The sequence below is a fragment of the Typopeltis vanoorti genome, chromosome 2 (assembly GCF_054136105.1).
Source record: "Typopeltis vanoorti isolate ZY-2024b chromosome 2, IOZ_Tvanoo_1.0, whole genome shotgun sequence".
In the NCBI taxonomy this organism is placed as follows: domain Eukaryota; kingdom Metazoa; phylum Arthropoda; class Arachnida; order Uropygi; family Thelyphonidae; genus Typopeltis; species Typopeltis vanoorti.
In genome coordinates, this window is record NC_143550.1 from 177,069,519 (window position 1) to 177,094,120 (window position 24,602).

General features: G+C 36.3%; 1 protein-coding gene across 1 annotated transcript in view; it reads left to right on the top strand.

The window, feature by feature from the left end:
• The window catches only part of Rme-8 (receptor mediated endocytosis 8), a 1,025,705-nt gene that overhangs the window by 414,818 nt on the left and 586,285 nt on the right, over nucleotides 1–24,602 (top strand). The window contains exons 23-24 of the mRNA XM_090414028.1: nucleotides 1,233–1,392; nucleotides 17,683–17,745. Of these exons, the coding sequence (XP_090270154.1) occupies nucleotides 1,233–1,392; nucleotides 17,683–17,745 (223 nt within the window). The remainder of the gene's footprint in view (nucleotides 1–1,232; nucleotides 1,393–17,682; nucleotides 17,746–24,602) is intronic.

Sequence of the window (24,602 nt, forward strand, 5' to 3'; positions counted from 1 at the left end):
CCTTAATATGAAGATTGAAATGTTGGGAAATTAAAGTAATTATTTCTATCTATTATTTCTATCATATTTCTATCCATAATTTGTCTGAAATAAATGCTGATCACCATGTAACACTAAAGGAAAGGCACTTATTTAGCTAGCTACCTTCGTCCATTTGCTTAAGAATGAACTTCATCTTTGTGCATATACTGGTGTGGTTAAAGTTCCTTATCCCTATAGTTTAGCCTACCTTTGACAGACTGGACACCAAAATCATTTCAGTGCCAGTTCTCTATACTACATGTGTGATTAGTGATGATATAGCATTTCCATTTTTACATCAGTTGTCAGTAAAAATATTTGCTCTTTTTCCTATTCTTCTGTTCATGTTCTGCGAAATAAGACTTTCAAAATGGAGGGAGGAAGAATCATGTTCCTATTAATTGAGATTATAATGAAAGCTTGTAAATGTATTTTAATAAATAAATGAATATTTTAACAGTAGGAGTACAAGATATAGAAATTGCTAAGTAATCTTTATACATTACCTAAAAGAATAAATACAAGCAAATTTACTGGATATTGCACATTGTGTATGATGGAATAAGGCCATGTTTCACACAAAGTATCTGATCTTATGTAAAAGCATGCAGACTTCTATTTACACCCCATGTTTAAAGAGCCATTCTGTTTGAAATTCTTCACTACTATTGGTTGAAGTTTTCTGCTGAAGTGACCAGATTTGCAAACATCATGAAGGTTTGACAGGATTTTGTCTTACAAATTACCTTAGATGATAAGCTAGAATTGAGAATATAATAAAGGCTTTTAAATGTAATTTGTTAAATAAATGTGCATTTTAACAGCAAGAGTACAAGATATAGAAATTGCTAATTAATCCTTATATATTATCAAAGAATGAATACAAGAAAATTTACTGACACATTTGTTGAAAATAGTGTGGTATCTTAAACACAAACAAATTTTTGCATTATAATTCTTGCTAGTCTTATATTGTTAATGAATTACTGGTATATATGTAATAAATGCAAGTTAAAAGACCAATTATTTTATGCTATAGACAGATTTACTTCTTAAAGCTGTAACTGTTGTACTAGCTTATACTATTTTTTATTTTTGTTTATGCAATGACAATTTGAAAAATAAATATAGGAAATTTTTATGAATTAATTGTACAAGTAATGTTACAAGATAACATATATAATTAGAATGTTTCTCCTCTCTTTTTAAAGATATGAATTCTTCAACGATCTCTATCATCGATTTCTCCTAACCTCTAAAGTATCAATGAGGGCAATGTGCTTACAAGCAATGGCTATTGTATATGGCAGACATTACACAGACATTGGACCATTTAATGACACCCGCTATATTGTGGGCATGCTGGATAGGGTAAATATATCATGCTTTCTTAAATGAGAAATTTTTTCATTTTGTTTTTATCTTGCAAGGCAGTTTTTTAATATGCAGATAGATCCATAGACTGAGTTTTGAACATCCATCTGTTAAATTGGCAAATCTTAAATTTATAAAGAAATGCATGTTGAAGGTTGTGACCATCATATCCGAAAAATTAAAATATATGATGAAACATGTATTTCCAGGTCACTCTGAGATGTTCTCTTGAATGATCATTACCACTTTCATTAAAAAAAATAAATAAATATAAAGTATGCCAGAAAATAAATTCAGTTTTTCATGGTAGTCACATGCACAAAAAGTTGGGAACATTGTCTATGTAAACCAAGATTTATATTTGTTATGTGAATCCACTGACAGCATCCACAGACTATCTAACGCCTAACCAATGGTTAAGGGTTAGAATTTACCGACATCCACTACTGCAGTGGTATTTGAAATCATGGCTGGCATCCAATTAAGCAAAAGAAGCTTTATTCTTGAGTTAAGGTTTTCTGTATTTGATATATCCACTTTTTTTGTGTGTTCTGGCAAGTGCCTATTTACAACTTTCAGCAAGAAATATTTTATTTAATTACTAGTTTCATACATTTTCATACACTTCTTCAGATTAAAAAACAAATAGAAAAAAATAATTATTCACAGAGAGATTTCTGAATTAACAATTATCGTTATTCAAATTAAACTTGAACCAAATATTGATTGTTGTAGTAAAATGGCAGATGCATGTCTCATTATTGCAGTGTGCTGTATAATTTCTCTCATAGCCTAATTGATTGATATGCATTAATCAATTAGCTGCCCATAACTGATTAAAAATGAAACCTTGGTTTTTATTACACTAAGTAGGATATTATATCATTTTGCTCACTTGCTTTAAATCTATGTACATACTTCTGTGAATTCTTGTTGTATACTGTTGAATTCTGTATATGGCAGTTTAATGAGTTGTCCATTTACTTGTTTTTATTTGGTGGTGTGAAATGCCAGCCTTGATTTATATGCCCATTTTTCTCCACATTCATGACATGCTCTTTGACTGATTTCTCTTAATCAATTCATCTGTCCAACAGACTATTTAGACTTACTTTGCTGGTTTGAACTCATAAAGTTTAATAGAATAAATACTGCACAAATAACTAATTAAATGTGTGTGCTGTATTTATTATTCCATTATACCATATAATAGGTGTCATTTATCCAATATAACAAATGCTGCAAGTACAGAAGGTTTTGTGCACTCCTGTTTAAGAGATGGGTGAGGTTGTTATGAAAAGTCTTACCATCATGGATATTTTTTGTAGTTGTTGAAAGGCAACTTTTCAGTTGTATCATTTTAAAACATTTTTTTATCTGTAACATTTTTAATATAAGGTAAGGAAACAACACTTTTGTCATCTTCTTGTATATGTTCTGGGATTTGAAATATTTTGTGCATTCCTGTTTGTTCAACAGATGGGTGAGGTTTTTTTGGTGATCTTAGCATTATCAATATTTATTGTAGTGGTCAAAAAGGTGACTTTTTAAGTTGCATTGTTTTAAAACCTTCTCTATTTTATCGGTAATATTTTTAATGTGAAGTAAAGAAGTAACACCTTTATAATTATGCTCTGGAATATGTGATGGCCTATTTAAGATTAAATGAGATAGCATCCATCTTCTAGAAGAATGTTCTTAAGATATGTATTTTTGAAAATTATGGAGACAACTACCGTGTTTGAATAAAAACTTTAGTTTAATGTAACTAAAATCTACATTCGACGTTTCGACCTTTATGTCAAGGTCATCTTCTGGAGCATACAACTATACACAGAAAACAAGCTACACTACAATCAAACTGGTTTGTTAAAGATGTTGACCAACCACTAACAATTGTTGGCCTGATCTCTGGTGGAAAAAAAAAATTAATAAATAAATAAATACATAAAAAATTATACATCAACACTAGAGTCCTATTATTAGTGTTATCTGGTGGTTGTAGAAATACAGTGGGTGCAACAACAAGTAACTATCTATATACATATATTAACATCATGATTATACCTGTACATTCCAGCCAGTTGGTATGGAATGGTTTCTAATACTAGTTGAAGATTGGCTAGAGTCCTGACTTATGCTGGATCTTATATATTAGGTAGGCTGGATGTGTGCCATCCAGATCCTTGGAATTTTCATGCCATCTTTGTTGTTGATATTTGGATGGTTTATCAAGATTTCGCAGGCTTCTTTGAATTTCCTTTCATACCAGGTTTTTGTGTGGTGTAAAGAGTGGGTGCTTTTCCAGTTGATTTGGTGTAAGGTGTTGAGTGCGTGGTCTGAGAGGCCTGCTTCACCATAACGGTTATATTTAATGTGTCTAATGTGTTTTTTCTTGCATATAGGGATTGTCCATCCTGTTTCACCAATGTACGGTATGTTACAGGTGCAGCGGATGCAATAGACTCCAGGATGTGCTAATGGGAGGAGAGGATCTTTAGAGGAGTTGAATATGGTTTTAAGTTTAGTGGGTGGTTTAAAGGTGGCATTGAGGTTATAATGTTGTAGGATTCTGTTGATTTTTTTCTGATAACCCTTTAATGTATGGGATGGCTATGGTTTTACTGTAATCTAGATTCGTTTTTTTTGTTGTTTTATGGAGTATTTTATTAATAGTATTTTTGTTATAGCCATTATTTATGAATGTGTCGCTGATGATTTTTAGTTCTTGTTTCAGGGCTTGCTGGTTAGAGCAAATTGTTGTAGCTCTATTTTTAAGGGTGTTAATGACTCCATATTTTTGTGATGGGTGGTGGTATGAATTAGCATGTATGTATTGGCCAGTGTGTGTCAGTTTTCGGTAGACCATGAAGGATAGACTGCCTGAAGGAAGCCGTGTGACTAGTGTGTCTAGGAACGGGAGTGAATTTCGATTTTCGATTTCGACGGTAAACTGTATGCGTTCATGTTGTTTGTTCAGGTGGCTAAGGAATGTGTTTAGCGTTTGCCGCCCATGTGGCCAGATCGTGAACACGCTGTCACCGTATCTAAGCCCGACTGTCGGTCTTAGCATTGCGGAATCAAGAGCCCTTTGCTCAAAGGTTTCTATGTAGAAGTTAACGATTGGGGGAGGGGTGATAGTGGTGAGCCCATGGCTGTACCTTCTTTCTGTAGGTAAAATTTGTTTTGCCACATGAAGTAACCGGACTTTAGTACATGGGCAAAGAGGGCCGTAATGTCGGGCGGAAATTTGTTCTCTAGTAGGAGAATTGTGTCATTGATGGAGACATTAGTGAAAAGGGCAGAAACGTCGAAACTGACTAATAAGTCGTCTTTGTCGATTGTTATGTTTTTAATTTTGTTTATAAAGTGTTGTGTGTTTTTTATGTAGGCGGGGGAATGACCTACCAACTCCTTGAGTGTTGCTGCTAATTTCTTGGCTAAGTGGTAATTGGGACTGTCTATTCCTTCCACAATTGGTCGAAGGGGCACATTTTGTTTGTGTATTTTCGGGACCCCATATATTCTGGGGGGGGGGAAGGCATAGAGGGGTTTGGTGTCTAGATTACAGTAAAACCATAGCCATCCCATACATTAAAGGGTTATCAGAAAAAATCAACAGAATCCTACAACATTATAACCTCAATGCCACCTTTAAACCACCCACTAAACTTAAAACCATATTCAGCTCCTCTAAGGATCCTCTCCTCCCATTAGCACATCCTGGAGTCTGTTACATCCGCTGCACCCGTAACTTACCGTACATTGGTGAAACAGGACGGACAATCCCTATACACAAGAAAGAACACATTAGACACATTAAATATAACCATTATGGTGAAGCAGGCCTCTCAGACCACGCGCTCAACACCTTACACCAAATCAACTGGAAAAGCACCTGCTCTTTACACCACACAAAAACCTGGTATGAAAGGAAATTCAAAGAAGCCTGCGAAATCTTGATAAACCATCCAAATATCAACAACAAAGATGGCATGAAAATTCCAAGGATCTGGATGGCACACATTCAGCCTACCTAATATATAAGATCCAGCATAAGTCAGGACTCTAGCCAATCGTTAACTAGTATTAGAAACCATTCCATACCAACTGGCTGGAAGGTACAGGTATAATCATGTTAATATATGTATATAGATAGTTACTTGTTGTTGCACCCAATGTATTTCTACAACCAACAGATAACACTAATAATAGGACTCTAGTTGATGTATACTTTTTTATTTATTTATTTATTTATTATTATTTATTTATTTTTATTTTTTTCCACCAGAGTTCAGACCAACAATTGTCGTAGTGGTTGGTCAATATCTTTAACAAACCAGTTTGAATGTAGTGTAGCTTGTTTTTTGTGTATAGTTGTATGTTCCAGACGATGACCTTGACATGAAGGTCGAAACATCGAATGTAGATTTTAGTTATATTAAACTAAAGTTTTTATTCAAACACGGTAGTTGTCTCCATAATTTTCAAAAATGCATTCAGATCACCGTGTAAGCTTAAAAGAAAGGCTTAAGATATGTTATCTTCTTTTTTATTATCACTGGATATTATACTGGTCCTCAATTTGAGAGTTTTATGCTGCCTCATTTTTGCACTGGGTATGATGTGGCATAGAGATATCTAGTATTGAGGTTTTTTTTGTAGAATTCAAATGACAGATTGCCATGATTTTCTAATAAGATGAGAATATCTAGGAAGGAAAGGAATCTGTCTTTTTTTAATTCTAATGTAAATTGGATTTTCTGGTTTAAACTGTTGAGGAACTCTGTAAACTTCTGGAGGATTTTTTACAAGTTTGGCCAAATGATGATTTTATCGGTGTACTTAAGCCAAAATTTTCTGTTTATTCAAAAATCTTTCTGTGAATGTACCTTTTTTTTTTAATCTGAGGTATACAAAAATGTTGCACAAAACTAGCAATTTAATAAAGTAATTTATTGCTTAAAAAGTTATACATGGTACTTGCACGGTACAAAAATAAAGCTCTATATTATAGGCATTATTTCTGTAAAAATTCCCATGTTACTCCTCTAAAATAAACTATTATTTTAATGGCTAATATTATTATTATTATTATCTGAGACCTCGAGGGAGTGAAGGACTCATCGAGGGAGGCTGTAAATTACCCAACCCAGCTATCATACCTTCCCTTAAATTCATTTATACTAGATGCACTCACTTACCTGTAAGAGCAAATTATTCCACAAACTCACTGCTCTCTGCGAGAAAAACCTAGCTCGTAACCCTTTCTTGACTGAGAACACCTTAACTTCCATGGATGCCCCCATGTTCTCTCCCTGCTTTCTATATAACGAAAAATTTCATCATTTGAAATGCCATAACACCCATTCAAAAGTTTATAGATTTCTACCATATCACCCCTCTTTCTCCTGTTAACCAGAGTCTGCAATCCACATACTCACAATCTGTCCTCATAATCTAAATCCAATAATCTAGATATAATCTTTGTAACTCTTCTTTGAACCCTTTCCACAGCTTCTTTATTACCTTGGATAAAGAAGCTGTGGAACACAAGCGTTGTCTTATCAAAGCCTTATAAAGAGGCAAAATTATTATCCTTCCTTATCCTTACATGTCAAGGTTCACTTCAACATAGCAATTATCCTCTGAGTTGTATTTGTAACTTTTGCTATGTGACCTTTGAACTTTAAATTCTTATCCACCAATACACCAAGATCCCTTGCCTCTTCCGTTTCTTGTAGCATAACCCTACTAATATAATATGCCGCTGGAACTATAATCATGCCAATGTGCATAACTTTACACTTACTAACATTAAACTGATAGCCATTTTCGTTTGCCCAGATTTCCAGTCTATTCAAATCATTTTGTAATTGCTGAACATCAGTAGCATCACTGATTGCCCTGCCTATCTTTGCATCATCAGCAAACAATTGCAAATCTGATGATAGACCCTGCTTGATGTGTTAATGTATAGTTTGAACAATAATGGCCCAAGGACTGAACCCTGAGGTGCACTACTGGTTACCTTAAATCTGGCAGATTCACTCCCACTGTATACCACTTTTTGATATCTGTCTGTCAACCATCCCCTGATCCAAGTCAATAGATTTTGTTCCAATCCCATATTTTCCAGTTTATACAACAGCCCTATCATGTGGTATCCTACCAAATGCCTTAGAAAAATCCAACATTATCATAGTGTATCCATTCCCTGCAGAGTATAGAATGCTTGTCTACCCATTTCTGTATGCAAGTTCTTACTAACTTCTCTAAAATCTTCACTACCACACATAGAGATACTAATAAGTCAGTAGTTAGACACATCAGTTTTTGCATCACCCTTGTGCAATGGAACTATCATACATTCCTTCCATTCCTTTGGTATCGTTCCTGAGCTGAGACTCAAGTTATACAAATGTGTGAAAGGCCTAGCCAATTCAGCTGAACATTCCTTTAACAAACAGGCAGATATTTGATCTGTCCCTATTGATAAATTCTTATCCAGGTTATGCAAGAGCTCTTCAACCTCATTTTCATGAACCTCTAACTCTTCATCCAACGTAGCAGTAGCACTATGCACCATACATCTGGTTGATATATCTTAGCAAAGTGAGCACTCATTAACTGAACAATCTCCTTAGCTTCCAACACTCGTATACCATCTGCATTCAATAAAGTTATTCTTCCACATTCATTCTTCCTTTTGCTTGTGGCATAACGATAAAATTCTTTTGAATTGCCTTTAGCTTGCATGGCCAATTTCTTTTCATACTCGGTTTTAGCTTTTCTCACAATACTCGTTACTTTTCTGGCCCGAGCTTTATATATTTCATAACTCGTCTCACTCTTATTTTTACGATGTTCTTTCCACATCATCTTCTTCTTGTGGATCTCTTGCTTAATAAAGCTGCACATCCATTTCACTCCCAACCTATTTATTATTCGAACACTAGGAATATATTCAGATTCCACTTCATTCAAGCACTTTTTCAAAGATTCCTATGCATTGCTGACATTTTCTCCATTTAGTAACTGATACCATGGTACCAAAGATAGTATTCTTCTAAGGTGATCATAGTTTCCAGCTTTGTAATTCAGCACATAGACTGATTTAATTGGAGCTTCAATACAAGTAGATACTTCCCAAGAAAGAACAGCATGATCAGTGTCATCAATTGGTGGTAAAATAGCAATATTCTTGACAGAGATCCCTTCTGACACTATGAGCAAATCCAACAATCTTTGACCTCGAGTTCCTTCTTTCACATGCTGCTTGAGAAAGTTATCTTGCAACGATTCAATAAATTCCTGTTCTTTCTGATCATGAGATCTCTCTTTTACCCAATCAATGTTTGGAAAATTAAAGTCACCCTTAATGATCATTCGCTTGGTATCCATGAGGTTAAATTGGCAATGCATTTCTATGTCCTCTACAATTGAGCTGCTAGGTCTGTAGCAACACCCTACCATATATTTCATTCTGCTAATCTCCACCAAATAGACTCAAACTCATCGCTACATGGGACATTGTTACCATTGTTTTCTTATATTTCTACCCTAACTGGACTTAAGTCATCTGATATCATTAGTAGCACTCCTTCTCCCGTATCTCTTGTCATTCCTAAAAATAGTATCCGTTACACTCGATCCCACTTACTATATCTGATTCTGATAGCCAGGTTTCACTAATGCCAATCTTAGGCCACATCGTATTCAATAAAGCAACATTTAGGATTCATATAAAAAACTAGGCTGTACTAGTAACACTAGAAGATGTTGAAAAATGATTCAATAAAGTACATTCGATAATGTTTCAAGTGTGGTATGTAGTACTTGGTCATATATTACTTGGAAGGTTTGTTTATATAAAATAAGTCACTTATATATATATATATATATATAAGTGTGTGGGGTGGTGGACATTAGATGCCATTGGTGTAGATGACGCATTTGGTGGATGACGGGTGGATGAGATTGAGTGATGGAGACCTCCCTCGATGAGTCTTGGACTCCCTGGAGGTGTCAAATAATAATATTGAACTAGGGTCCAGAGATAGTTTGCTATAGTACAAGATTTACTATAGTGATTTTTTTTTTTTTTGGTAGATGGATGAGGAATTGGTTTCTTTTTACTCCATTCCCACGAAACTAAGAAAATGGCAAGAAATCATGCATTCACAAATGAACACAAAAGATTGGAAGGAACTATAGGTTATATAATGACATGTATAGTTCTGCAGAATGACATAAAAAAATACAAATTCATTAAGCTATTAGTCATCTTCAGGTTATCTTCCTAATTAGACAGAGATCAAATGATGAGCATAAATTAATACAAGCACGCTCACAAACACACACATATTGACCGGCATAAATTGACATGTGTTCTCTAACAACTGTGAATTAAAGAAATTATTACTATTACATGACACCTTTTAAGGAGTCCCAAGACTCATCAAGAGAGGGCACCTAATCTGGAACTCTCCGTCTCCACCACTCAATCCACCAACAGCATCTACTGCCTACCACCACAACTAATATTTTCACAGACAATCACAAACATCCATGCCCACACCACAGTGGGGTTCAAATCCGCAGTCTTTTGGCTGGAGAGCGAATATGTTAACCACTTGGCCAACTAGGCCAGCCATAGAAATATTGGCACTATATACAGTATTTCTTTAATTCAAAGCTTAAGTTACATTGTTTATGTATGAAAGATACTTTATCAATAAGGTAAAAACTTCTAATTTTTTTAAATCTAAATTTTCAATTTTAATTGTACAATCTGCATATATTTAGTTCATTATGAAGATTTCAGATAAAATTAATGGTACATTAATTTAAACTAATGTAACATTTCGAAATATAAACATTAATTCTATTTTTTTTTTTTTTTTTGTTATTTCATACTCTTCTAGTTCATTCTTATGTTTCTCGTTATTGTTTACATTTGTACTTTTTTCATGTGCTGTTCTGTGCTCTTTGTGTTTTGTCACCAGTATATGATTTCATGCAAATGTCTTTGTTCTGTTTCCTGAAATTTCCTTTGTTCCTTCCCATCCCACTTTCCTTGAACAATATTTCTACTGTGTCCTTTGTTGTATTTCCTGAGATTTCCTTCTGTTTCCTGCAATTTACTTCCACAAGAGTAACCTTTTCTGCCAATCTGGTTGGCCAAGTGGTTAGCGTATCTGCTCTCCGGCCAGAAGGCTGATTCGAATCTCACTGTAGACATGGATGTTTGTGATTCAATAAAAATATTAGTGGTGGTGGACGGTATATGTCATTGGTGTAGTTGCCGTTCATTGTAGTTGGTGGAGACAGAGTTGTAGAGTAGATGCCTTTCCTTGATGAGTCTTTGGACTATGGAGGTGTCATGTAGTAGTAGTAATAATATTTTCTTTTGTTCTGTTACCTACCATTTATAAATATTGTTCTCTCATCACTGTACAATTTCCCACCATTTCCTTTGTCTAAACTGATTATGACTTTTGCTAGGAAATTCAGTTCACTTCCATGAAAGTTTGAGTTTTACTGTTTGTAGCACTGATCTTAAAATATTGTTTCTCTGAGACCTATAGAGGACCTTTGCATAGTTTAAATTAAACCTGCTAAGAAATTATTATTATTATTATGAAGATTCAGGCCTCCATGGAGTCATAAGACTCATCCTGGGAGGTCCTTCCTAGAAAACACAGTCTATCATACCACTCCTTGAACTCATTAACTATTTGTGCTTTCACCACTCTATCAGGCAATGTATTCCACGATTCAACACTTGCAAAGAAACCCACTCCTCACCCTTTTGCTCACAGCTTCCTTTTGTAACTTCCAGGGATGGACGCCTTGTCCTCGCTCCTTTCCCCTGTTCCACCAAGTGATGGGTGCCATGATTGTTGACTGTTGATCAAAAACACATTTCATCGCAGGTGTTTGGCGATGTTTAATCGCAATTCAAGGGATTTTTTTGCATCGATTTGTGACTGTAAACAAAACTTGGATCCACTACTACATACCTGAGTTCAAGCAATAGTCAAAAACAGTGGACCATGCCCGGTTAAAGAGCACCAAAAAAAACGAAGAGCATTTTGTCAGCTGGGAAGATGGCCACTGTTTTTTTGGATTCCCGAGGAATTAACATGATAGACTATTTGGAAAAGGGTAAGACAATAACAGGTTTTTGTTGGACTGTTTAAAAGAACTGAAGTAAAAACGGCCAAGATTGGTGCACAAAAAAAAAGCGCTCTTTCATCAAGACAATGCACCATCCCACACATCGGCCATTACAATGCAAAATTGCATGAATTGAGGTTCGAATTGGTTCCACATCCACCCTTTTCTCTGGCCTTGGCCCTGCGTGACTTCTTGTTCTCAAACTTAAAAATTTGGCTTGGTGTGAAAAAATTTTCTTCGAACAAGGATGTCATCAAGGCTATCAGTGACTATTTTGCACAATTTGACACCTACTTTTTAGAGGGATGAAAAAATTGGAAACTCGCTGGACCAAATGTGTAGACCTCAATGGAGACTATGTTGAGAAATAAAGGTGATTTTTTCCCCCAGAAAATGTGTTTGACTTATTTTTTTACCAAACTTTTCAAACAACCCTTGTATTTAATTCAACCATGAGTGGTTCCTACTGAGGAGACCTCAATAAACCTCTTTTGCAAATGAACTTCCACAGTTGGGCGCTGACAATAACACTTTGTTTCATAGATTACTTAAGAGTCAGGGATACCCTAACTAGGTGTTGCTTGAAAAATTGCATATATCACATTCTAGTAAATGCCATCAAACTGAGGTGCTTTAACATCAGATCTAATCTGTGACATCTATTGCAGATTGCAATGTAGAACATGCATTCTACATTGTCCTATTGCTCTCTGCATTTGAAAGAGATTATATAATGTGTTAGGCATTCCATTACTTAGAACAGAATAGGTTTTTTTTTTGCAATAGGAAGAGAATTTTGATTTTTATAACTAATGAGTTAAAATCAAACTTTCAATTTATGGAAAGTTAAAAAAAAAAAGATTTGAAAACCAACAATATGACATGTAAATAATGATAATTATTATTACTGCCTGAGACCTCCAGGGATCAAGGACTCATTGAGAGAGGATATAAATCATACAAACCAGCTGTCATACCTTTCCTTAAATTCGTACACACTAGATGTGCTCACTATCCCTCAAGGCAAAGTATTCCACTCACTGCTCTGTGAGAGAAAAACTTAGCTCTCCACCCTTTCTTGACTGTGAACAAACTTACCTTCCATGGATGCCCCATGTTCTCTCTCCACCTTCCATATAATGAAAAATTTCATCAGACAATATCTTATAACACCCATTCAGAAGTTTATAGATCTCTATCATATCATCCCTCTTTCTCCTGTTAACCAGAGTTTGTAATTCACACACTTACAATCTGTTCTCATAGTCTAAATCCCATAATCCAGATATAATCTCTGTAACTCTTGTTTGCATCCTTTCAACAGTTTCTTTATTCCCTTGGAACCTGAGAGACCAAATCTGCATACAGTAATCCAGGTGCAGGCTTATCAAGGCTTTATAAAGAGGCAAGATATCCTTACATGTCAAGGTTTGCTTCAACATCACGATTATCCTCTGAGTTATATTTGCAACTTTTGCTGTATAACCTTTGAACTTCAAATTCCTATCAAGCATTAAACCTAGATCCCTACAAGATCATCAGGTTTCTTGTAAGATAACCCTGCTAATATAATATGTTTCTGGACATCTCATCATGCCAAAGTGCATAATTATTATTATTACGGGCAACTCCAGGGAGTCATTAGACTCATCGAGGGAGGCCCCAAATCATTTTCATCACAACTATTCGACATTCATACAGTATCTATCATACCTCGCCTTAAACTCATTCACTGTCACAGCATCCACCACAGACTCAGGGAGCGCATTCCACTCATTCACTACTCTAAAAGTAAAGAACCCAGCTCTAACACCTTTACTAACCACACTTTTGCCCAGTTTCCATGGATGTCCCCTAGTCCTCCCACAACCAGCCCTGTTCTCAAAAATATCTTCTGAATTAATTTTATAGAAACCCTTCAGTAATTTGAATGTCTCAATCATATCTCCCCTCCTCCGCCTATCAACCAATTTTTGCAACCCACAAATCCTCAACCTGTTCTCATACGGTTCATTCCACAGACCTGCTATCATCTTGGTCACTCGCCTCTGGATCCTCTCCACCTCCTCCCCATCAAGAAGAAACCTAGGTGACCAAATCTGAGCACAGTAGTCGAGATGAGGTCTTATCAAGGCTCGATACAGAGGAACAATAACCTGCTTGTCTCTGCTTGTCAACGTATTCTTCAGCAACCAAGTGATTTGATGAGCTGATTTGGCCACTTTTGCAATGTGTCCCCTAAATTTCAATTCCTTATCCACCAACACTCCTAAATCTCGTGCCTCATCAATTTCCTGGAGCACGGTTCCACCAATGCAGTAAACTGCCTCCCATCTTTTCACCCCAAAATGCATAACCTTACATTTTGCCACATTAAATTGACATCCATTCTCCCTAGCCCAGACCTCCAATCTATCCAAATCATCCTGCAAAATTTTGACGTCATCTGCATTCACTATTGCCCTACCCAACTTCGCATCATCCGCAAACAAATGAACTGTTCCTCTCAGATCCTTTCCTATATCATTTATGAACAAATTAAACAGCAGTGGTCCAAGAACAGATCCTTGTGGTACACCACTAGTCACAGGCCGTCTTGTGGACTCTACTCCTGAGTAAACCACTCTCTGATATCTCTCCGTCAACCACCCTCCTATCCATCTCACCAACCCTATGTCCATTCCCATATGCTGCAATTTACTGATTAGAATTCCATGTGGTATCCTGTCAAAGGCCTTAGCAAGGTCCAGCAGAATCACTGTAAACCCATTACCCTTATCCAGTTCAGCCGTCACTGTGTTATAATACGTGAGCAAGTTACTGAGGCATGACCTACCCTTCACAAAACCATGCTGTCCCCGATACAGTATCCCATTTTCTTCTATCCAATCTTGTATTTTCCTCTTGACTATTTTCTCTAAGACCTTGATAATGATTCCTGTTATGCTGATTGGCCGGTAATTTTCAACAGCAGCCTTGGAACCACCTTTGTGCAGTGGAACTATTTTCCCCTCTTTCCACCCCCTTGGGACTGACCCAGTCCTGAGGCTCAAATTAAACATAATGGTCAAGGGCACTGACAATTCTTTGGCCGCTTCACGTACGACACGAGCTGGTATACCATCCAAACCCACAGATGTATTGACATTGAGGTTCTGTAATAGACTAGTTACCTCTACCTCATTCATCACAATTCCAGTATAAGCTGTTGGTTCCTCCATTTCCGCAAAGCCACCACCTGGATGATATACTCTTGCAAAGTGCTCGCTCAGTAATTCCACAACATCGACTGATTCAGTTACCTCCCTACCCTCAGCATTTTTTAAGATCATTCTACCATGAGCATTTTTCCTTTTACTTGCAACATATTGAAAAAACTGTTTGGGATTCTCTTTAGCCTGCATGGCCAATTTCCTTTCGTAATCTGCTTTTGCTTTTCTTACCACCCTTGTTACCATCCTGGCCTGAGCTTTATACTGTTCACGCACCTGATGGTCACCCTTCTCCTTAAATTCCCTCCACAATTGTTTCTTTTTTTGCAGCTCAAGCTTAATAGTGTTATTCATCCATTTAACCCCTACCTGATTTATTATTCGGACTCTTGGTATACAGTCAACCATTGCCTCCTGCAAACAGTTCTTAACCACCTCCCATGCACCATCAACATCCAGCCCTTGCAGTTTTACATGCCATGGCATTGAGCCAAGCACACACCTAAGCTTGTCATACTTACCAGCCCGGTAATTCCACATATACCCTGTCTTAATTGTAAATTCGACTCCTTTAGCCACCTCCCAAGTCATGACCTTATGGTCACTCTCACCAATTGGTGGCAACATGGTCATGTTCGTTACAGCTACATTCTCAGTTGCAATTACTAGGTCCAGCACTCTCTGCCCCCTGGTATTTTCCAATACATGTTGCCGTAGATAGTTGTCCCTTAATAACTGCATAAAATCCAATTCCTTCCTCCCATGTGCCCTCTCCTCTTTCCAGTCAATGTTACCATAATTGAAATCACCCATAATAATTACCCTGCTTCCATTCATTTCTTCTATTTGCTTATGCATACTATTCCCACCATCCACTCCATCACCCGGTCTATAGCAGCACCCAATTGTATATTTTGTTCTGCTAGATTGTATCTCACACCAAACAGCCTCAAATGTGCTTTTTTCCCCATCCTGCAGTTCAACTTCTATACTCCTTGGCTGAAGCTCATCAGCTATCATTAATAACACTCCTCCCCCCTTTTTATTCACCCTGTCACTCCTGAACACGCTATACCCATCGCATTCAATCCCACTAGCTTTATCATCTTCTGTCAGCCATGTTTCACTAATACCGACAACCTGTGGCCTGGAAGTGCCAACCATGGCCAAAAACTCTTCCTTCTTGTTCCTAATACTCCTGGCATTAGTGTACATGAATCGCAGAAGCCCATTTGTCCCATCCCTACTTTGATTCCTTATACTAATTATCCCATTCTGATTTGTTGTCCGTCGTACTCGCCCGGGCATAATATACTCATTTATACACTTAACTTCCCCCCCTAAAGTCTGCATATCTACTCCCCCCCCCCTCTTAATAAATCTAGTTTCCCTGAGTCTGTACATTGGAACCACCTTTGTGCAGTGGAACTATTTTCCCCTCTTTCCACCCCCTTGGGATTGACCCAGTCCTGAGGCTCAAATTAAACATAATGGTCAAGGGCACTGACAATTCTTTGGCCGCTTCACGTACGACACGAGCTGGTATACCATCCATGGTATACCATCCATGGTATGACAAGCTTAGGTGTGTGCTTGGCTCAATGCTATAACATTAAACATACTGCCATTTTTGTTTGCCTAAATTTGCATTTCGTCCAAATCATTTTGTAAGTGCTGGATATCGGTAGCATTCTTGATTGCCCTGCCTATTTTTGCATCATCGGCAAACAATGATTTACAATATTGCATTATGGAAATTTTGTTTAGTTAGATGATTTTTGAATTTAGAAAGAATCATTCTAGGAGATACCAAATTTTGGCTAGTTGGTGTAGACCACCATATTATGCAATTTTCACTAAGGGAAGATTCAATTCAGTTTATTTTTACTATGAGGTTTTTTTAAATAGTTCCATTGCCTTAGTTCACTGTGTGGTCTTATAGTCAGTTGTAGGGATGACTGGAGAGCAAACTCTGGCAGAGAAGGCCAATTCAAGGTAGTTAACTTAAATAATGCTGGGTATCAGTCATCTTTGGACTCTAGCATTAGTTGGTTTTTTGGTTGTTCAGCTGCATGAGACTGGTGAAAAAAGAAAAACAAATGATAGCCTTTGGCTACATTGTTAGATAAAAAGGACTCAGCTCTTTTATCTCTCTCATACTATCCCTCTGTGTTTTCTTTCTCCTAATACTTTCAGACTCTTGCACCCCTATACTAACTATTCTAGGCCTATGATGAATACCCCTTTACTTTCTCAACTCAATAAATGCTAAAACTTGTCTGGGTAGTGACATGTCCTATAGTGTACAGTAATATAACATTTATGAAAGGAGGTGTGCTTTGCATTATGGGATACTAAAGCATTCGATGTGAAGTCATTGACCTCTATATACAAGTAATCAAATCATGAAGATACTTGACATGCAAACTTTGTTGCCTAATCCTTGTATAAAGGATTCAATGAAAATATAATCTCTTGGTAAGCTTAATTTAATTTCTAACAGGATGAAAAATATTTCTACAACTTTCAATGGATTTTTTAGCACATCATTTGTTAGGTGTTTGTGATAGTGCATGTCAGCTGTACCACCCTCATCTCCCCAGCAGTCTTTCAGGAGATTCCTTGATAGGTTATTATTCCTTTATAGATTTATTACTTTATTTTTACCCCCCCCCCTTACTGCCCGAAAGCATTTTCCTCAAGCCCAAAGCACTTTCTTTAAGCCCGTTAAACTACTTTCATATGAACCAAATGCAGAGTTTAATAGGCACAGTTTAGTTTTTCACTGTAATTACATCAAAGAGAGAGAGAGAGAGCAATTTATCTTATGTGCATAATAAACTGTATATTGCCATTAAATTAATTTCATGTCATATTTTTTTTTTTAATTCAGTGCACAGATAGACTGGAAAGGGACAGACTAATAAACTTTATTGGAAAACTGATATTGCACAGAGTAAGTTGTAAATATTTTATTCCATTAGTACTTTTTGCTTATGCAAGTGTTTTTTCAACTTCATAAATATTATGTATTATAAGGTAAATAACTAGAAAGAACATTTTTTTTAAAAACCAGATCAGTACTTTGCATTTATATCTGACATAGTTAAAGATAAAAAGAATTTTTTTTTGGTTGATGGGATTTGAGTGTATGCATATAAGTAATTTTCAAGTCCTGAAAACATTGTAGAGTGCTTTAATTTGAAAATTCTCTGGTGACTAAACAGAATCTTGTTTTTTTTTTTTTTTTTACTAATATCAGCAAATAAAATGGAAATCAGTTATCACATTGCCAATACAATTTGACTCTCTTTATAGCAAACACTGTTATAACAAACTTGCTCACTAGAAAACTGTGGAAACCCCCCCCCCCCCCAATCAAAGGTTCATAATGCTGTTTTCAAAGAAGTTCACAATGCCAACTATTTCTAAATTCTTGCTACACAGGTGTCCAAAAGTTAAGAGATGAACTACATTTTTACCTCTATATGAAAAAATGTTCATGCCTACAGCCAGGTGTGTAATAAATTTCATATCAATTAAATTGTAATAGGTTTTTGGCAAAAGTTACAAATTTCCTAAGGATGTAGTTAAGGAATTATTGTATAATGCTTGCAGAAAGCCATGTGGAGAGACATTTCAGTATGGAATATATCCATCCTGAACTGTGATGCATCTCTCACATTGTACCATGTTTAGCACTAAGTGATTCAGGAATTCTTGAGGCAAACTAGCCTATTCCTTTTTTAGAGCAAGGATAAAGCCTTATTTCTTTTCTGGAGTGGAATTTTGAGCAACAAGGCAGCTGCCTATTACGTCCCAAATGTGTTCTATGAGGTTAAGATCTGTGGAGTGTGCTGGCCATTCAATTCCATTCATATCCTTGGCCTCAGGAGTATCTCCACTTGTGTGCAATGTGGTGTGACTGTCATCCATAAAAATGAATTATTTGCCTACAGCACCATGGAACACTCGAACATAACATTGAAGAACTTCATTGGAATATTGTTCATCAGTCATAGTTCCTTTTTTCAGCACTTGTAGCTCAGTGCATCCATTAAGCACAATGGATGCACTCCCCATACCATGACCTCAACACTGCTTTATCTATTCCTTTCATGAACATTCTTATAATGGTAAGCAGTACCACTTTCACACCAGATCAAGTGTCGTCTAGAATCGGATGAAAGACTAAAATGCCTCTTATCTGTAAAGATTACATTAGCCCACTGCACTGGTATCTTGTCCAATTTTTATGGATACAACACCACTGAAAATGTGCTGTATAATGAGCTGTGGATAAACGAATTCAGACTACAGGCCTACTTGTTACAGACGTCATGCCACAGCTTGTCAAAGATATCTGCATACCTGTGCTTGAATGAAGCTGACTTTCAAGCTCACATGCCATGGCGTGTCGATTATGTTTTGCTGTTATAACCAAAATTCTGTCTTTATGCTCTGTGGTAGAGCAAGGACAACCTCTTGGCAAACGCTGAACACATTCCATCGATTTGAAATACTGCCTAGAGCCTGGATACCATTCTGTGAAATTCAGATTCTCTGGTAATATAAGTAATTTTGCGGTCTTCTTCAAATTTTCCAATAATTCTTCCCTTAATGAAATTATCTAGCTGTTGAGTTCTACCATGTGATCCCTTTGAGCATTATTCAAAAATTTGAATGTGTACCCACTCTACTCAAAATTGTCAGTTAAAATTTCCACAAGCTGATTCATCTGAATTTGTAGTTGTAATCTTCAGAAATAATGTTCATTCTTAGGTTTTGGATACTAGTGTAGTTTATTTAGTTAACATTGAATAAAATCGAATTGCCTGCCACACTGTACAATTCAATAGCTATCTTATTAAATGAACACGACGTTTCTGTTTAAATAAATAAAAGGACAGTTGTAGAGTGAATATCTTACTTTCAAATCATCATGGAAATTTTAAACTGCAAACCCACAATGAGAATATTATGGAATAAATGGTTCTAATTTTGATTGTTCTAAGAAGGTCTGTTCAAGTATTGAAAGGACAAAGTGACATAATGGAAGAACCAAGACATAAAGCTAAAAACAAAAGGTGAAAAATTAAAACTCGATTTATTTAGAAGCTGCGGATTTTAAATGTCATACTATTCCCATCTTTTTCTAAAGATGGGAATAGTAATTTTAAATAGTAATGGGAATTTCAAAAGAAATGAAATCAAAATGAAATGTCAAATCAAAAAAATCAAAATGGTCAAAAGGAGCTATAGCTGTACATTGTTACTCATGTGACTTAACATTTGATTGGCTGAATACTTAATGATATTAAATGATATCATTAAATTGTCAGAAGCAACATATGTCGCATTAATATATGAGGTACGTCCAGAAAGTAATTTCCATTTTAAAATATTTTCTCTGCAGCACTGCGATCGCAATGGTGCACATGCATGCTTAGTTTGTTGATTCCTTAGCAAGGCATTGGTGACATTTTCAGACATTCTCGCAGTGTGTACGCTTCTTCTTGGTGCATGTTTATAATGTCTATGAAAATTGAATCATCTGCCGCATACAAAATTAGGTCAGGTATCTGTTTCTTGAATGCGAGGAACATTAAAGCAGCCAAAATTCATCTGCAAATTATTGAGGTTTATGGAGAACATGCAATGAGTGATTCAATGGTACAAAGATGGGTAAGACTTTTTAATGAAGGAAGGACAGGTGTGCACGATGATGAACGGAGTGGGCGACCATCTTTAGTGACTGACGATTTAGTGCATTCAGTTGAAGAGAAGATTCGACAGAATAGGGGATTCGCTATGACGTCACTCTTGCTGCAATTTCCAGAAGTATCACATCCATGTTTTCATGAAATTGTGTTGGAGAAACTGAATTATCAAAAATTGTGTGCACGCTGGGTGCTGAAGTTGCTTACAGAACACAAAGTGAATCGACTGGGCAGTGCATTGGAATTCTTGACATGCTACCATGAGGATGGCGATGCTTCCCCGAGCAGACTTGTCACCGTGGGTGAGACTTGGGTGTCACACACACAGCCCCTGAATCCAAACAACAGTCCATGGAGTGGAGGGCACACCTCATCACCAGTCAAGACGAAATTGAAGACAACGGTTTCCACTCAGAAAATCATGTGCAGTGTGTTTTGGGACAGACAAGGAATTTTGCTGGTAGACTTCTTTGGTCAAGGCTCCACAATCAACGTATGTTGATTGTGGAGCCTTGGCGATGCTTCCCCGAGCAGACTTGTCACCGTGGGTGAGACTTGGGTGTCACACACACAGCCCCTGAATCCAAACAACAGTCCATGGAGTGGAGGGCACACCTCATCACCAGTCAAGACGAAATTGAAGACAACGGTTTCCACTCAGAAAATCATGTGCAGTGTGTTTTGGGACAGACAAGGAATTTTGCTGGTAGACTTCTTTGGTCAAGGCTCCACAATCAACGTATGTACTGCCAAACCCTGAAGAAACTGCATCATGCAATCCAGAATAAACAATGTGGCATGCTTGCCAAGGGTATTGTTTTGATTCATGATAATGCCCGCCCACACATGGCTGGCATAATACAACTTCTTGCCACCTTCGGCTGGGAGCAATTCCATCATCCCTTATATAGTCCTGACTTTGGGGCAAGCGACTTTCACCTATTCAAACATCTGAAACCTTTCATTGTCTTGAAACTGGCGGTTTCAAGACAATGACAAGGTCAAAGAAGCAGTCAATACGTTGTTTGCGTCACAGGCTGCAACCTCCTATGAAGAAGGTACACAACTTATGATGCCTCATTATGATGAATGCCTGAACAGTGGCGGAAATTATGTAGAAAAGTAGTGAAAGATGTCTACTTTAATTTCCAATAGTTTTTTTGTAAGTATCTGATTAATTGACCAGCCTGAGATTAACTCTACTAACACATTCCTGGATGTTGATGGGAAGCTCTTAACTAAAATCTGAAAATCTTTTTCAGAACTTTCATATCTGTGGTCTCCAGTCTTTGATCAAGTGTTTTTTTTTTTTCCTCATTGTATTTGCCTTTTTATTGTTGATTTTCATACTAAATTTATTACAACAGTTACAGTTTAGTCAGTGATTGTTGCAGACTTTTACTGAATTTTTTTAGAAATATAACATCTGTATAAAGTAGAGAATTGAGATCAAATTCCAATTTTACTTAAAGAGCCAATAGGCTTCACTTCGGCGATGTAACATTATTTAAATTAAGGGGATATTAAACCCACATTATTTCAAAGCCGAATAAGAAACTCAAAGATAGGAATCAGAGTTTCATGCCGAATATAGCAAACTATAAAAGTTTCGGCGGACTGTAGCATAAGCTAAAGCACATAGTTCAACACTAGGGCAACTCATTGCAAAGTGGGTGAAGTTCTGATCACTATTCTTAGTATTACCCATATTACACATCTCCTAGGAGATGTTTGATGTTATACATTATGGTGGAAGGTCACTACCCAGACTGGTTTCAACCTTTATTGAGGTCTCATCAGTGAGTAGGTAGACCAAGTAATACTGAGGTTATAGCGAAGAGAACTTTATACTTTGTTATCCTGTCCTGTCAGGTGTCTTCTCCCTCCAGGAGATTGACTACCATGTGTCTCCACCATGTCCTATTCTGCACCTCTCTGCTGCATTTCTCATATGAGAGATAGGTCCAATCTTCTATATTTTTCATCCACTCCAGTCTTTGTCTTCCTCTCTTTCTCTTTCCCTCAACAGTTCCTTCGAGTAGTGTCCTTTGTAGGCAGTTATGTCTCAGAATATGTCCAAAATATATGACTTTTCTCTTTTTAATTTCTTTCATCAGGCTCCTGTTTACGCCTGCCATCTCTAGTACCTCTTCATTTGTCTTTTTGTCTTTCCATGATATTCTCATAATTCTTTGCAGCATCCACATTTCAAAGGCCTCCAGTTTTTTCACACTCAGATTGGAGAGTGTCCATGTCTCTACTTCATTTAATAATGTAAACCATATGTAGCATTTGGAGATTCTTAGTCTTGTTTTCAGATTTAATTCTCTAGATGTTAGTAGATTTTCATAATGTTGAAAGTTGACCTTGCAATTTCAATCCTTTTCTAATTTCATCTTCTGTCCTGCTATTCTCTGTGATCAAGTGTCTGAGGTATATGCATTTTTGCACCTGTTCTAATTTATTTCCTTTTATATTGATGCATATTTTTGGTATTTTCTTTTCTCTTGAAATTATCATGATTTTTTTTTTTTTTTGTCTTTTTAAAGTTGAAACTGAGGCCATACTGTTCGCCATACTTGAGGGTTTCATCTATAAGAGTTTTGAGGTCATATTTGTTTTCAGCTAGAAGAACCATGTCATCTGCTTATCTTAGGTTATTAATATTTCTGCCCCCTACAGTGATTCCTTTGAGGTTATTAATTTTATCAAATATTTCTTCTGTGTACAGGTTAAAGAGAATCGGAGAAAAGACACAGCCTTGTCTTACACCTTTCTGCACTGGGAATTCTTCTGAGGTCTCTCCATTTATTCTCAGAGGTGCAGTCTGTTCCCAGTAAAGATTAGTTAATAGCCTAATGTCTTTTCCATCCATGCCTATTTTTGAAAGGATTTCAATTAATTGTTCATGTTGGACATTGTCAAATGCCTTTTTGTAATCTGTGAAGCAGAGGTTCACATCTTTTTGTTTTTCTAGATATCTTTCTATGATGGTTCTGACATTGAAAATACCTTCTCTTGTACCTACATTTTCCTTGAAGTCACTTTGTGTATCATTTATTTCTATGTTTATTTTTCTTTTATTTCTTTCAAGAATAACATATAGGAGAACTTTTGATACTTGACTGATGAGGCTGATTGTCCTGAACTCTTCACATCTTGCAGCTTTTTTTTTTTTGGAAATTGGAATGAAAATTGAGTGATTAATATCTTTGGGTAGAAATCCAGTCTCGTATATTTTATTGCATAATTTTGTTAGAAATTTCAGTCCTCCTTCATCGAGAGCCCTCAACCATTTTTCCAAGATGTTATCTATTCCTGCAGCTTTATGTGGTTTTAGTTTTCTGATGGCATTTTCAACTTCATAGAGTAAAATGGATGGTCCTTCAAAATCAGTCTGTTCAGGAATATAATTTCTTTGTTGTTCATATAATTTCCTTGTGCATTCAATCCATCTTTCCATGATTTCTTTTTTATCCATTAGAATATGGTCTCTTGAGTCTCTAATGACACTTACATGGTTTGCTGTATTTGTCCTGCTTGTCATGTCTCTGATCTTTTCATGCATTTCTCTGCTTCTGTTTTCTATCAATGTTTTCTATATCTATACATTTATATTTAATCCATTCCTCTTTGGCTTTCCTGCATTCTTTTTTTATTTCTTTATTCGTGCTTTTATATTAAGGTTTGTTTTTTAACTTTTTTCTTTTTTCCATCAACGTCAGTATTTTTTCATTCATCCAAGATTTATTCCTTTTCCTTTTTAATTGCGGAAGTGTATTTTTGCTGCTTCATTGATGGTATTCTTGAATGTTTGCCAGTTCATGTTAATTTCATCAATTGGTGTTCTATTTTCTGTGTGAGTTGTGGTGTCAGACTTGTTAAGGGATTTTGTGAATTCTTTTATAAAGCAGTTTTTAACTTCTTGGTTGTTAAGTGAGTCTGAATTATAAGTTTCTCTTATGAATGGTTGGCTTCGTATCTTAAGTTTTATTTTGATTTTTGCAATCACTGGGTTGTGGTCCGATCCTATGTCTGCTCCAGGATATGTTTTTGTGTTATTGCATTTTGAAATCTTTTGCTTATTATTATA